General features: G+C 40.0%; 1 protein-coding gene across 1 annotated transcript; it reads right to left on the reverse strand.

Annotated features, from left to right (window-relative positions):
• Positions 1–980: 980 nt before the first annotated feature.
• Positions 981–9,875, reverse strand: sagb (S-antigen; retina and pineal gland (arrestin) b). Its single transcript, XM_036558065.1, has 15 exons — positions 9,828–9,875; positions 9,633–9,693; positions 9,037–9,081; positions 8,739–8,938; positions 7,589–7,648; positions 7,279–7,346; positions 6,975–7,110; positions 5,920–6,004; positions 5,724–5,796; positions 3,241–3,378; positions 3,069–3,146; positions 2,562–2,576; positions 2,425–2,477; positions 2,201–2,210; positions 981–1,074 (listed from the first exon to the last, which is right to left on the reverse strand). The coding sequence occupies exons 1-15, from the start codon at positions 9,873–9,875 to the stop codon at positions 981–983; spliced, it is 1,164 nt and encodes a 387-aa protein (XP_036413958.1).
• Positions 9,876–16,981: the final 7,106 nt, after the last annotated feature.

Below are 16,981 nucleotides of genomic sequence, written 5' to 3' on the forward strand. Positions count from 1 at the left end.
AAAAATGACTTTTATTCTTTGCTTAACCAACACAATCCTACAGCAAACAGAGAATAAAGACAAAATCATGCATCTCTCCACCTGCATGAGTCGAAGCCCCCCCAGTTTAACTGACCCAAACATATGCCTAACACACCTCTACAGCATCTGCATACAGCTAACGTTCCTTTAACGCACCTGCACAACCCCGACTCACCTTTACAGCACCTAAACACACTTAGATCTCCTGCTCTCCACACCCACAATTTTACCCACACCCATAATTTCCATACTTCCCTCTAGCCCATAAGATGACCCTTACAGTATATACACATATATATATATATTCCCTGGCCACTTTAGCAGAAACCCCTACCTTGTACCTCCACCTTGCTGGTGTTTCTAATGCAATGGCCAGTTAGTAGTACAAAGTATGTGTTTCTAATAAAGTGGCCATTTAGTGCATGCACAAGCTAGGTGTTTCTAATAAAGTGGCCAGTTAGTAGAAGCACAAGGAGGGTGTTTCAAATAAAATGGCCAGTGAGTGGAAGCACAAGGTGGGTTTTTCTAATAAAATGGCCAGTTAGTGGGAGCACAAGGTGGGTGTTTCTAATAATATGGCCAGTTAGTGGAAGCACAAGGTGGGTGTTTCTAATACAGTGGCCAGTTAATGGAAGTAAAAAGTAGGTGTTTCTAATAAAGTGGCCAGTTAGTGCATGCACAAGGTAGGTGTTTCTAATAAAGTGGCCAGTTAGTGCATGCACAAGGTAGGTGTTTCAAATAAAATGGCCAGTTAGTGGAAGCACAAGGTGGGTGTTTCTAATAAAGTGGCCAGTTTGAGTAAGCGCAAGGTGGGTGTTTCTAATAAAGTGGCCAATGAGTGTATAAACACTAGTCCATAAGCCCAGCCTTTACAGTATGTACACCTATGAACACGTACAAGCGTCTATAACCATTCCTCAACGAGAGATGAGCGCTGTGCGTTTCCATGGCAACCCGTCTCAGGGTTCCGCCGGAGATTCGTCATCATCACCAATGACACCCTTGAGGTAGGAACGCTTGAACTCCTCAAAGACCATGTCATCATCTCCGTCACTACAAGGAAGTAATGAGCAAATAATAATTTATACATATATATATATATATATATATATATATATATATAAAGTACAGCCTCCACATGGCGGGGTTAGTTTAACGTACTGTTACAGCTGAGACCCCCAGAGTAAACAAGCAGAGAACTTCAGTTTCTATTCACAGATAAATTATTATACTTGTTTTATTGTGCTGATATTTACTCTCTTAAAAAAGATGGTTCTTGAAGGGTCCCTTAGTAAACAAAACCTTTTCGGTAACGGTTCTACGTAGCACCAAAAAGTGTTTTAATATTATTACTACACACTTTAAAAAGATGGTTCGTCAAGGGCTCTGTAGTAAAGAAATGTGTCTGTGTAGAACCTTTCTTGATTTGAAGGTTCTATATAGCACCAAAAAGGGTTCTAATATTGTTATTACACACAGAGGGTTATCTGAGGGTTCTTTAGTAAAGAGAATGGTTCTATATAGAACCTATTTGACAAGGCTTTTATATAGTCCCAAAAACGGTTATTCTATTCTTACAAGCTTGGTGCATTTTTGGTGCTATATAGAACCATTTTCAGAAAGGTTCTATATAGAACCATACACAAGACATTCTCCAGAACCATTTCATGATGCGAAGATCCATTTAATCATGCAAAGGGTTTTTCAAGTGTTCATGGTTCTATGTAGACCCATTTTCTTTAGTAAATAACACTTAAAGAGCAGTCTTTTTTAAGTGTGTAGTAACAACATTGGAATCTTTATCGGTGCTATATAGAACCATTTTCATAAAGGAGATATATATACATATACATATATATATATATATATATATATATATATAGAGAGAGAGAGAGAGAGAGAGAGAGTATTTTTATATACATAGTAGCAAACTGTGCTCTTGGTTCATCAATGGTTCTTCAAGGGTTTAGTAAAGATAATAGCTATGTATAGAACCATTAATAAAGGAGTCTTCGCATGGAGAAATGGATCTTCAGATTGATGGAGAATGTGCTGTAGATGGTTCTGTACAGAACCTTGTTGAAAAGGCTGTGGATGTTTATGACTGGAAATCAGATGAGAAACGCAGTTTAATTGAATGTAAGAACTGTGAATTGAGTGTAAGAATAGAGCTGCTTACCTCTCTTTAACTGTGGAATTTCAGAGGAGGGAAAAGGAAAAAACAGACATTTCAGTCAGTTTTCCTCTTAAAAAGCTGATCAAACTCAGAAAAAGGGCAAGTATGGAGTCAAAAGCTGGACTAGAGTGAAAGTGAAATAGTGTCTACATTCAAACACACTCAAGTATATAAAAGTACATCAATTCATTCATAATTTCCCCCTGACAGTCAGAAGAAAAGCCCACCTGCAGCAGGTTTAGGGTGCATGAGCAGGAACGGCACTTCAACAGCGACCTCACTAACACACAGACACACACAGGTTACACATGAACACAGCAGTTCAAACTTCATATCATCGTGTACAAATAAGATCCACACCTACCTGGAACCGATCAAACTGTTAAAGCAAACACAGAGAAGAACCTGTCAGCATCATCAACCTCAACCAAACGTACCTACACACTGAAAATGATGGCTCTTCAAGGGTTCTTTAGTAAAGAAAATGGTTCTGTATAGAACTATGAACACTCAAAGAATCCTTTGCATGATTAAAGGGTTCTTTGCATCATGAAATGGTTCTTTAGACTGATGGAGAATGTCTTGTATATGTTTCTATATTAGAACCTTTTTCAAAAGGGTTCTATGTAGCACCAAACTGGGTTCTTCTATTGTTATGATGTCAAGTGTGTTACAATAAAAGAACCCTTTTTGGTGCTATATAGAGCCCTTTTCAAAAAGGTTGTATATAGAACCATCCCTTTAATCATGCAAAGGGTTCTTTGTCTGTTCATGGTTATAGAACCCTTGAAGAACCATAATTTTTCAGTGTATATACATATATATTAATAGGTTTATGTAATAATAACCAAAATCAGACACAAACACTCACCCGGCTGCAGTACCTCGGACCACCACTCTGTAGGCCACCAGCATCCCCAGAACCTCCTTCAGCACCTCGTCCTTCACTCTGAACACACACACAAACACACACACTCATGGTTACTACACTCCCCTCGCTGTGTGAACTCCATCTCCCATAGTGCAGTGCGGCGTGACCTCACATGGTGGAGGAGGCCAGGTTGGTGTCCTCATGCTTCAGTTTTCCATCCAGAGCCAGGCCACGACTCTCACGGCTACTGTCCAGTTGGGGGTAGAGGGTGTAAACTTTCTTCAGGCTGGTCCCAGATGGCACAGAGTCGCTACGGCAACAACAACAGTAGCCAGCATCATATAAGCTGCATTCGCTAGTACGGCTGTTTGGCTAGGTTTATCGGAGAGTCCTTCCCTCGTTCTACGATCACTTTTCAATCAGCTCATGATGCACAAACACTATTTATTTAACAGTCAATCAACATCAGCCAGTGTCACCTGGTGCTGCTGCCCTCCACACACAAGACTGGGGTTCGATTCCCAGCTCAGGCAGGTGTACAATGTTATACCAATTACAAGACTCCTGGAGAACATCTACCAAATGAATTTGAATATAATAAACATTCCAGCACAAAAAAAGCATTTAATGTTGTTACACCGAATACGGTCATGCTGGTTGACCATAACACCAGCATCAAAACACAACACAGCGCTGCTGTGGGAACAAAATCTTGTATCTCCATTTTTGTCGTTTTTCAGTTTTTGACATAATTTGAAAATAACCCTGGTCCTATATGTTGTGTGTAAATTTCACAATGAAAAGACCAACAGAAATTACCCAGAATTACTTGGAAAAAAGTCTGGCTCCATTGACTTACATTAAAAGTAAAGTGGGTTTTTTCCTTCTCCTGTAAAGTTACCATTTTGGAGATACGTGGTTTTGATCCATCAACAGTGATATGCTGGTTTCGCTGGAGACCAGCCATGCTAGCGGCATAGCTAGCTAAGTGATACCAAAGCGGTCAATGAAACGTTCCGTCAAATTTCCATTTTTCCTAACATTCAATGTTGAATGAATTCTTCCTTGGGAGAAATTAATAAGTTACAATACAGTAAGTGACAATAAGTTGTCATTGTTTCAGGATCACACGCATTAGTCTTATTGGCTACAGCTTGTTTTAGCCAACCATATATGCGGGAGTTAGCCAAACATAGCTAACAAGCTAGCAAACATCAGTAGCTGCAGTCATCTGACATTAAAAACCGAGGTGGGTTTAGTCCTCAGTGGAAGTATCTGGTGGTGCTTATCGCTGCATTCCGATGTGTTTGTTTGATGGGGGCGGAGTGAAGGGGCGTGTCTATACCAGACTGACAGGAGGTAGGTATAAACACAGGCAGGCAAAGTTTTCTAATCGAGTCCGTTCAGGATCAACAGTTATTCTTCATCATGTTGAACATTCACATCCAAGCTATTTGCACCAGTAACACAGTGAGTGTGTTTACATGCATTTAATAGTCCTAATAGCTGCAGAAAATCAGATTTGGTCTGTAATACGATCAGCACGTTTACATGCACTTGAGTTATCAGATAATGTGGAAACTCTGGGTCTACAGAGTCAAACAGTAATCAGATTTATGCTTGGCAACCAGCCAATAAACTGACAGAATCAGATGTGACGTAAAAGTAACATAAAACACAAACTTCATACTGCAGTTAATTCGCCACTTTACCTGAAAATACGAACATACATCATCTAGAAGATTAATAATATTTAAATTCTTAATTTCGTCAAGTATGCATGTGGTTCAGTGTCACTCCAAAAGTGTTTTGCTATGTCTCGCGGTGACGCTGCTCGTTTATTTCTGGTACCGCCGTCTGTTTTCACACATGCTCAGACTGAGAGAAACGAAAGAAATCAGAGTAAGAGTTTACAGCACTGAGAAATCTGATTACTGAGCTAAAATCCAGCCTCTTTATTGGATTTCTTATTCGGATTTCCAGACCTTACTCCGTTCTAAGATATGGTGTGCCGTTTACATGACCGTCTGAATAATCAGATAACTGCAGAAATCCGATTATGATCGTATTATTGAGTGCATGTAAACGTATTCAGTAAAAACATTAACTGTTGAACTTTTAATACAGAGTGCTGTGAGTGTGTACGGCTGTGTTCAGATTGCAGGCAAATCTGATTTGTTTGTCAAATCAGACCTTTGAAGCAACTGTCCGTTATTTGTTATTTGCAAGTGATCAGATCAGGTGTGTGTGTCCAGACATCACCAGTCTATCTGCATGGGTTGCCGTGGTAACAACATAGGCGTCAGTAACTACGTAGCTACGCTGGTGATGCGGATTTCAAGCGCGGATGCAGGAGAGATGGAGGAGCATCGTCTCCCCTCCGAACTCTTCAGAACTCTCTTCATAATCATGAATCTTTGGAGCTCTTCTTGAATCCTAGCACTTCAGTTTGAGCGTCCAGAGCGTCAGACTGAGACGCATCTGTAAAAGTCTGACTGGAGTCGCATTTCAAACCACCTCCAAATGTGGTTTGGATCCGATTTGGCTGTCTAGACTACCAAAAATCAATCTGGATACAATCGGGATATGACAGAAATCTGATTTGGGCCAGCAGTCTGAACAAGGCCTAGTAGTGTTTGTGTGTGTGCTACTTACGAAGTTTCCTCACATGCCACAGATTTAACGTACTTATCGTTGGAGTACAACACCACGTTAGTGACCTGCTCCACTGAGAGGGAGAGAGAGAGAGAGAGAGAGAGAGAGAGAGAGAGAGAGACATTAACCGAACGTAAACAGACACAAGCAGAACAGTCTACTTCCGCAGCTCCCTTGGCGATCGTTCGTCAGGTACCTGAGACTGTGATGTTCTTCATGTCTTTGCTGGAGCTGTTATCGATGTCCACACTGACGTTAATAGGTTCCCCGTGATAATACGTCTAAAGAACAGAGAGAGAGAGGGACAGAGTTCCACAGCGTGTGACTGACTGTGCTGTGTTGAGTCAGGACTGTGGGTCTTTTTGTAAGACAGCTTGTGTCTCAAAAGCCTTCTGTGATATAAACAACAATAACATGTCCATCTTATCTAAACCTAATCCAGCTCCAATAGGGCTTTAGAGATATTACTGATCTGGGACTCAAATAATGAACAAGCCTCCAGTGTTACACCAAGATCTTCAACTGTAGCTTTTGGTGGATGTTCTGAGAAACCATGAAGGTCAAAGATAAAATCTCATATTTTGAACGGACTTCCTACGAACAAGGTACGATTTATGTTAATATCTGTTACAAGCTTCAAATAAAAAATACGAGATATCTTCTACCAGAATGTCTTTTTCGAATCTAGAACGGCCAAAATAGTTATCCTCAGCTGCTAACATACTATTAGAAACCCCTTAGAGGAGCTAGCAGAAAGGTTTCACATTTGTGACTCAAACCAAAGGCCTAAATCTAAAAGCTATGGTTCGCAGTGGCTGCTGAGTGGTGCAACCGTCTAAGCGTTGGCCCTATTATCAGGAGATTGCGAGTTCGGCCCCTGGTGATGCTACAGTGGCCGGGCGTCCAAGAGAAAACAGTTGGCCTCGCTCTCTCCAGGTGGGCCCTTCTCCTCACCACTTAACGCGATGCTAGTTAGCACAAGTGTCTGCTAGCTGACATAACAGATCTGGCATTGAGCGTTCAAAAAGATGCGGTGGGGCTTCATGGGACTCGGAGGAAGCCTGTGGACCCTCCTAGCACTGGTGGTATCATGTGATTGGGGGAGTCCTAATTAGTGGGTGGAATTGGAGACAACTAAATTGGGAAAAATCCAAGAAAAACAAAAAAGCTATTAAGCTATTAAGTTTCATCCACCAAAAATCTATATGCCGTGGCAGCATAAGGACCAGTACCACTTGAACAAAGTCTCACCTCCTTATCCAGAGAGACAGACATGTGTAGAGGCTTGTCTGACATCATAAACTCACAGGTGGTCTCATTCAAGGGAGCTGGACCCCCTTTTTCAGGAGCATACTGAACCTTCCTTATGGCCAAACGCACTGTGCTCCTACAGAGAGAAAGAGAGAGAGAGAGAGAGAGAGAGAGAGAGAGAGAGACAGAGACAGAGACAGAGAGGGAGAGAGAGAGACACAGAGACAGAGACAGAGAGGGAGATTACCAGATTTGTCTTACAAAAACTGATTTTGTGAAGATCAACCACAACTGGATCTCTTACCTTTTCTGAGCCTTCTCATCCTGATTGTCAGCACAGAACGCCTTCACCTCGAACTCCACGGCACAATGCTACACAAATACAGGCAAACACACACAGACACACACACACACAACTGTTGTAACTATTATTTTATTTATTCTGGACTAGTTACTTAAACCGTAGTAAAATGTAAACCATGTGTGTGAGTGCTGTCAGTAGGAAGTAGTGGTAAATTATTATGTAGAGGAGTTGGGTGATGTTGTTTTTTACCTTTCCTACCACAGTGATAAATGAGTTATTGTAATGAAGAAGGTGCGTGGTTGATGTTTACCTTTCCAACATCAGTGGGTGCTGGGTGCAGAGCCACAGAGCATGGCAGGTTATCTGGAAACTAAAGCCCACAAAACACAGTTCAGGAAATTGCAGGACTCATGATTACTGAAGTTCAAACAAAACTACAGGACTCATAAAAGTTAAGTCGAAGACAAGTTAAAGGACCCAGGAGGTCCAAAGGAAACTACAAGACCAAGGATTGCTAGAGTTAAAAGAAAGCTACAGGACACAGGACTACTAAAGTCCAAGAGGAAACAATAGCACCCAGGACGATCTGGGATAAAGTCCAAAGAGAGCTAAAGAAGAGCTCAGCGGACACTAAAGGATCCAGGATTACAAAAGTCCAAGTGACAGAAGACACTATTGGGCATTTGATTTCTAAAATTTAAGCAACAAGGCCAGAGGAATCTTGCAGGATTAGTTGCCTAGAGGAAAGTACACACCTGAAATACAGGACTCAGAATTTCATTTAAAAAGTTACACTGAATGGCCCAATCTAGGATTCCTGCAATTACCCAGAGGAAACTACAGATGCCAGGATTCATACAGTTATCCATAGAACACTACAGAATGCAAGATTCCTAAAGTTTCATAGAGAAAACTACAGAAATCAAGAATTCTACAGATACCCAGAAGAAAACACAGAACTCAGACCTTCTACAGTTGCCCAAAGGAGACTACAGAACCCAGAATTCCTAAAGATACCAAGAGTAAACAACAGAAACTATGATTCCTACCATTCTCCAGAAGACACTACAGAATCTAGGATTCCTACAGCTGTCCAGATGAAACTACAGAGTCCAGCCTTCCTTCAGTTGCCCAAAGGAAACTTCAGAACCCTGGCTTCCTACATTTGCCCAGAGGAAACTGCAGAACCTAGGCTTCCTACATTTGCCAGGAGAAAGCTACAGAACCCTGGCTTCCTAGATTTGCCCAGAGGAAACTAAAGAACCCAGGATTTGTCCAGTTGCCCAGAGGAAACTACAGTACCCAAGCTTCACAGTTCCTCTGAGGAAACTACACAACTTAGGATTCCTACAGTTGCCAGGAGGAAACAGCAGAACCCAGGATTCCCACAGCTGTCCAGAGGAAACTATAGAACCGATGCCTCCCATAGATGTATAGAGGAAACCATAGGACCCAGTCACCTCAAAGAAGAATGGGTAGGCATTGTTTCCTAGTTTGCGCAGGAGTCTCTCTTGAATTTTGGTGTGGATGGAGCGATCTCGGTCCTGCAGTGGGGGGTAAACTTGTCGTGTGCACAAGAAAATGTCTCTCCGGAATGCCATCCCCAGCACGTCCATGTCATCCCGCCCATAACGGAACGTACACGACAGCATGATATAAACTGGGATGCACATACAAAGACACAGTTAGTCTGAGAAAGAGGAGCTAGCTCTGCATCACCGCTACTACTCTGAGGTGTTTCATGAACATCTTTCTCACCTTTCTTTCCTTTCGTTTGCTCCGGATCGAGCAACACAACACCATCTGAACCACAAACACAAACAGACACGTATGTTCACAAAAAATAAACACAGAGATTGAGAGACACGTCGCTTTCTCACTGCAGCTCAAGTTGGCTCGAGTCTACTCGCTTTTGGTTTGTTTTGCACTGCTGATATAGCGCCCCCTCAATGTGGCCGGTTATCATAGCAACGCAACATGAAACTGGTGTGATGTGAGGGAGACAGATGTTGTTCAGAAGAGGCTGATGGTAGCAAGAAAAAAACAGGAGAGTTTGGGATGCAAGAGGCTAAGCTAACCTGGTAGCTAACATTAGCATATGTGTTTAGGGTGATGGAGATTCTCTCCGGCCAATCAGTGGTCTGCAGTCATCTTTTGGTATCAGCTCAGCTTGCTCTGAACCTTGGAAGGTGATAAATAGTACCTGGTACCAGGTTTGCCTGATCGAGAACCAAAAAAAGCGAGTTGAGTTGAGTCAAGTTGGACCATGTAGTGGAAAAGTGGCTATAGTAAAGCAGTTGTTAGGGACTTCCAACTCAAGGTAAGTTGCTACTGTTATTGTTGGGTGATCTTACCAACAGGATCAACAAAGTCACAGTGATCCACAAAGTCCCGCCTTCCCATGTAAACGCCCACCTGTGACATCACACATAATTATGTTTTTAATGATTTATTGATGAAACACAATAAAGTGAAACAAATACAAATCGTATCACAGAGCGGAGATGGAGAGTAATAGGATGGACAGAGTGAGGGAATTGCATGCTTACGGATTTGTCGCGGGAGAGCTTCTTATAAATGACGTGTTTGGGACTCATGATGTCACCTGCAGTAAACAAATAAGTAAACAAACAAACAAACGGTCAGGGTGTCCAGCAGAGACACAGTCAGAGTTTCAGCCAAGAAAATGACTTAGAACTGAATCTAAATGACAACAAACACAAACTAAACGTCAACAAACACAAATAAACATTGGCACAGTAAAGAACAACAAGATGTTCTTGGATTTATTAAAATCTCTTTGTCCTGTCTTTGTATCATGCAGTCCTAAAAAAATAAAGGGTTCTTTGCGTGATGCCATAGAAGAACCATTTTGGTTCCCTAAAGAACCATATTTGTAAATGAGATGTGTAAGTGTGAAGTTACAATGTATAGGTTCTTCATGAGTCATATGGTTCTATATACCACCAAAAAAGGGCTCTCCTGCTGATACAAGCTTGGCATCACCAGAACCTTTTTTTGGTGCTATATAGAACCCTTTTCAAAAATGTTCATCAGTCTGAAGAATGCAAAAACCATTACATCACGCAAATGGTTCTTTGAGTGTTGGGATGGTTTTTTACTTAAGAACCCTTAAAGATTTAAAGATACAAATTTCTAAAATATAAAAAAAGCGTTCTTTGCGTGATGCCACAGAAGAACTACTTTTGGTTCTCTGTAGCACCAAAAAAGGTTCTGCTGCTGTTTATGATGCCAAGCTTGTAACAGCAGAAGAACCCTTTTTGGTGCTATATAGAACCATCTACAACACATTCCCCATCAATCTGAAGACCCAACTCACCATGCAAAGAACCATGTAAGCATGCAGAGGGTTCTTTGAGTGATCATGTTTCTGTTTAGCACCACGGTCTTTACTAAAGAAAGCTTGAAGAACCACCTCTTTTAAGAATGTACACTACAGTTCAAAAGAATGGAATCGCTTGTTATATCAATAATATTTCATTCAGTAATAATTTATACGGTGTAGATTGAAATACTAGAATCTAGAATGTATTTCAAGATGTTTTATTCAATATTTCAACACCAAGAAGTCAATTATTATTAAAATATACATCGTGTTATTCTTTAATTGTAAGATTTCATTACCACTTTTGAAATATGAGGGATTATTTTTATTATTATTATTATTATTATTTTTTTTTCAAACTTCCCTCTTGATGTTCTATCAGCTCTGTTCATCATTATATAGCATTTCTTCATTGTAATTTACAGCTACATGTTGAAGCCTATAAAGTAAGGCTATCATCATAACAGCATCACACACTTATCTTCAACAGTTAGTTTAATCTTAATGAAAACAGTGAGTCTGAGTGGTACTGTAGTCTCAGCACTGACTCTTCGGACTGTAGCCGGTTAATCCTTAAGGATATTTTTATAAGTTGACAATAAAACACGTTTGTAAGTCACTCTAAACAAAAGCTAGTGATTCCAAATGTAATGTTTCCAGTAAAGTTACTGATACCTTTATTTTCACGGGCAGTAAATGTGCTTTTGGTTATAAAACAACTATTTAACACCAGAACAGACACCAATACAGTAGAACGTGAGCAGAATGTGGCATTTTTGGCTCAGTTCTTTGCTGCGTAGTGAGCCGGTTAGCCAATATATCACTGCTGTCCTCATAAAAACCTTGTGTCTCCATTTTTGTCGTTTTTCAGTTTTTGACATTATCTAAAAATACCTGTTGCTCTTTACATTGTGTGTAAATTTCACGATGAACGGACCAAAAGAAATGACCCATAACGGCTTGAAAACATGTCTGGTTCCATTGGCTTACATTAAAAGTAAAGTAGGTTTTTGCCTTCTCCTGTAAAGTTACCATTTTGGTGATATGAGGTTTTGTTCCGACAGCAGCGAAATGCAGTTTTTCTCATTATACGATTGTTTTAAGAATACTGTCTCCCATGTCTACACTCTTCTACATTATCATTATTTCTCAAAACTAGTATCTGCCAATGAAATTAGACACTTTCATGAGATAAAATGTCTTAAAACAAGTACAAGTGTCTATAAATAGGTCAAATAATCTTACAATATTCTTACAACAATCTTATAATGATATATATTAGATATGTGAGAAAGATATGCACTGATTTGTACAGTTTCACCAGCAGCACCTGATTTTTATTTTTTTATTATTTGTTATTTTATTATTGTTATTTTGTCAAAACAGATATTAAATAAACACTACACTATATATACTATAAATACTTGTATAAATGCTTAGACTGATTTGTATCAATGTTTCTTTTGCTTTATTCGGATATTCCGAGTGAATAAACACTCACTGCCCAGATAAACAGCATTAAATATAACTTTCTCAGGGGCACTAAATCTTCTGTACAGCGCTGCATTAGCGCACTATTAGCGCATAGGGTTATCTCTGTTTCCTCCTCATCAGCAGTTCCAGCAGTGATGCTCCTTAATCCTAATCTACTGTATTATCACCGTACAAACACATAACACACTCACACGGTGCATAAACAGCTATATTTATATACGTATATAAATGGCTGTATATGTATAATCAGTTATATATGTTCCACTATAATTTAACTTCAGCTGTCACAGTATTAAAGACTACTTTAGGTAAATACATGAAAAGTATGGTTAAGATAATTTGTTCAGTTCTCAGCACTGCCAGCAGGGGGCGCATGCTGGCATTTCCTTATCGCTTATTTCCGAGTTTGTGCTCCAGTGGCTGTAGATATAAGGATGAGGACTTTTATGAGGATAAAAGTCTAGTTCAGGTGATAATTTTACCAGTTATCGATAGGTGTGTGTATCATAATACTTTTATGCTACCAACAAATTACTTAAATATAAATATCAAAAATTTCACACCATTAAGAACCAAATTTCAAAACCCAATATGAGCCAATAAGCATTTTTGTAAGCTGTTTGTTTGTTTGTCATGAAACACAGGTGAGTCTGGTTACATTACACCTATTTCCACGCAATGCAAAGAGCAGCTGATACTTGCCAAATTTTAAAAAATAAAAATCGACCAAAATGGAGATACAATGTTTTGTTCCAACAGCAATGATATGCATCTTACCTTCATGTAAATAAATATACCAACTTAAAGCTTTGGATGATTATATAACAAAACCTTGTATCTCCAAAATGGTAACTTTACAGGAGAAGGAAAAAACCTACTTTACTTTTAATGAAAGTCAATGGAACCAGAATTTTTTCCAAGTATTTTTGGGCCATTTCTTTTGGTCCATTCATCATGAAATTTACAAACAACGTAAAGAGCAACAGGCATTTTCAAATTCTGTCAAAAACTGAAAAATTAAAAAAAATGGAGATACAAGGTTTTCTTCCGACAACAGCGATATATATATATATATATATATATATATATATATATATATATATATATATATATATATATATATATATGTATCGCTGTTGTACTGTGGATAACACTGCTTTGCTGCTATCTGCTACACCAGTAAGAGTCCCTGGGCTAGACTCCTAACACTATAATAGCATATCTCTGTAACACAAATGAATTGCAAGTCTGAGTAAAAGTGTACATATTTAAGCCACACCCATTTTCAGTACATAATTAATAAAATGATTGATATGGTATTGAAATCTAGGTCCAGAAAACTTTTAAACGATGCTCAGCCCTAGTTACCACCCGGAACACAAACAACTGATAATTACGATTCGGGGACGTGACTTTACGAGGTGGTGAGGACCGTCTATACGCAAATGTTCTCAAGGCTCCACAAAACAGACTCACCTGGGTGTCCAGACGCTGGTCAGGTAGGAAGGTGTGAGTGCAGGTGGGTGCGAGAGGCCGTATTTGTATGCTGCGTGAGGCTCCGCCCCCTTACTCACTGTATCGGTGCCATTCGTTTCCGTCAGCAAGATTCCCTCTGCAGACCACAGACAGTCTAATCCTCACCCAACACAAGTAAACAGGAGCAACACAGCTGCTCAGATAGCAGCGTTAGGCTTCATCAGATGGTCCAGTGCATCTTCCCATTGTTAGGCTACACTTATTCCTATGGTTACATTACACCTATTCCGTACACCTATTCCTACCCCCCCCGACCAATATCATCAACACAGGGCTTTGCTTAATCTTAATCTGACACACTCTGTGTGATGGACCCTGGGACACCTGCAGAGGGCAGGACCACCTCTCTGCTGCCCCCTGTGAGTGAGAGAGGGGGGTTACTGTAATCATGAATGCATCAATATTGTGTAAAGTAACCATGGGAGTAGGTGTAGCACAACAATGGCAACTGGTGTAGCCTAACAATGGGAATAGGTGTAATGTAACAATGGGAATGGGAATAGGTATACAGTGACAATGGGAATAGGTGTAGAGTAACCATGGAAATTGGTGCACAGTAATGATGGGAATAGGTGTAATGTAACCATGGGAATAGGTGTCGCCTAACAATGGGAATAGGTGTAATGTAACAATGGGAATGGGAATAAGTATACAGTGACAATGGGAATAGGTGTAGAGTAACCATGGAAATTGGTGCACAGTAATGATGGGAATAGGTGTAGCCTAACAATGGGAATAGGTGTAATGTAACCATGGGAAAGGGCATAGCCTATCAATGGAAACAAGTGTAATGTAACTATGGGAATAGGTGTAACCTAACACTGGGAAGAGGTCGAGAGAAACTATGGGAATAGGTGTAGCATACCCATGGGAACTGGTGTAGCCTAACAATGGGAATAGGTGTAATGTAACCATAGGAATAAGTGTAGCCTAACAATGGGAATAGGTGTAATGTAACCATAGGAATAAGTGTAGCCTAACAATGGGAATAGGTGTAATGTAACCATAGGAATGAGTGTAGCCTAACAATGGGAAGAGGTCTAGAGAAACTATGGGAATAGGTGTAGCATACCGATGGGACCTGGTGTGGCCTAACAATGGGAATAGGTGTAGCATACCGATGGGATCTGGTGTGGCCTAACCATGGGAATAGGTGTAGTGTAACCATGGGAATAGGTGTAGTGTAACCATGGGAATAGGTGTAGTGTAACCATAGGAATAGGTCTAGCACAAACATAGGAAATGGCTGTAGCATAACCAAAAAAACAAGGAGTGCAGATTACTGTAGCGCTTTAGAAATGCAGTGTATGAGTGTGGAGGAGTGCAGTGTGACTGATCAGCAGAATACATGAACATTTAGATGCGAGATGTTTTGATGTCTGTGTGTCCAGCTGAAACTCAGCAGGTGAGCAGCAAACACTTAAACTACATTACTGACCGCAGGAGGACCTGCTGAGAGTTTTCAGAAGATTTAGCGTGTGTGTAAAACCATGTGGCCACACTCAGCAGTCTGAGAGCTCAGTTTAGCACAGATTACACACACACACACACACACACACACACACACACACACACACACACACAGTCCCCTCACCCGGGAGCTCAGCGTAATCACACACCACTGCACACACATGTGTACATACACGTTTATATTTCTTATTATTATCATGTTTATATTTCAGGACGTGAGGTCATAAACATATATATATATATATATAAATACATGTATGTGATAATAGTGTCTCATATGTGTTATGTAAATGTACGGACAATGTTTTATACGTGTGTGTATATATATATATATATATATATATATATATATATATATACACACACACACACACACACACACACACGAGCACCATTATATATTTAATACTCAAAATGTGTCCCATGTTTTATATATGTACATATATAGGGAAGTATTTAAATGTGCCTATTTACAATACGTCCCATATGTATTATATACATGTAGGTATCTATATGAGTAACACTCCTGTATGTAATATGTCCCAGTATGTATTACATATATGAAAGCAGCTAAGATAAATATGAACCTATAGCAACATGTCCCATATGCACTGTGTATACATATGTACCAATATGTAACATCTCATATGTATTATCTATAAGTGTCTACATGTAATGTTTCTTACATGCATTATGTGTGTGTGTGTATATATGTGTGTGTGTATAATGTGTCATATGTACTGAATATGCAAGTACCTACATGTGATAATATATAAATATATGTGGGTATAAACTATATGTCCCATCATCTTGTCTATGAAGGACAGAACACACACAGTCATGGTTGTTGGTGTGTAAACATTTCTCAGCCGTACACAGACACTTCACATACATTTATCCATTTATCATAACTTAGACACTTCTTTAGCCAATGGGATACAGAGATCATCCTTAGCCCCGCCCACAAGAAATCTGGCACAGTGCTGAACTCAAGCCCCACCCTCCAGATGCACCAGAGTCAATGAGACACTGCATGAAACTGTACATTATGTGTAGTTTATCAGCACTGATCTTCTACAACATGAAGTTAGACACAGGATTACCCAGAAGCCTCTGCAATATGACGTGTGCAACTGCTGTGTGAGGACAGCTTTAATCGAGACTCTGTATGAGCCAAACAGTCAAACAGCCTTTAAGCACAAGTTATACATTTTTAGGAGAGATTTGTGAGAAGATCAGATATAAGATAATTTACACAGTAAATGTGTCTCCTAGCAACCACCTGGAAGACCTGGTCGACCCCAAACCTGCCCCCATCAGATAAACAGCACTTAAAGCTTTCATCTCTGAGAGAGAGGAGAAAATCAAGCTGCTTCAGATCTGAAAACATCCACAAGTGTTTCTGTCCATCCTTCCACTGTGAGGAGACAACTCAGCGCTGTGGGTCTGAAAGGATGTGTAGCTGATCAAGAAGAACCTCACTGAGAAAAGGAGACGGACACATCAAACAAAGAAGTTGAACGATGGACTGACCACCCCAGAGTCCAGACCTCAACACCACTGAATGTGTTTGATTACTTCAGAAAATGATCAACCAGCTTCTAAGACTGAACTTTGGAGGTGTGTCTGCAGATTCTTTGAGGAACTGAAAGTGAGTCTCCTGAAAAGAATGGAAGCTGGAATAAAGGTGAAGAGTGACTCACTGACTGAACACAGCTGAGATTAGATTCAGCTGCTGAGGATTCTGGGTAATTTTTGTTAAATGTGTTTTTTTCTGACGGAAAAATGAACAAGTTGTACTTATTGGCTGTTTTGACTGGAAAATAAGGTAAATGACACATAAATGCAGGTGTGCTG

Source organism: Colossoma macropomum, unplaced genomic scaffold (assembly GCF_904425465.1).
Source record: "Colossoma macropomum unplaced genomic scaffold, Colossoma_macropomum, whole genome shotgun sequence".
Taxonomy (NCBI): Eukaryota; Metazoa; Chordata; class Actinopteri; order Characiformes; family Serrasalmidae; genus Colossoma; species Colossoma macropomum.

What these genes read in the sequence shown, in the direction of transcription:
- sagb (XM_036558065.1), bottom strand. Translation starts at nt 9,875, where the DNA reads ATGAGTCCCAAACACGTCATTTATAAGAAGCTCTCCCGCGACAAATCC. An exon ending in AGCTCTCCCGCGACAAATCC is followed by an intron (nt 9,694 to 9,827) that starts GTAAGCATGCAA and finishes GTGATGTCACAG; the next exon opens with GTGGGCGTTTACATGGGAAG. An exon ending in GCAAACGAAAGGAAAGAAAG is followed by an intron (nt 8,939 to 9,036) that starts GTGAGAAAGATG and finishes TGTGCATCCCAG; the next exon opens with TTTATATCATGCTGTCGTGT.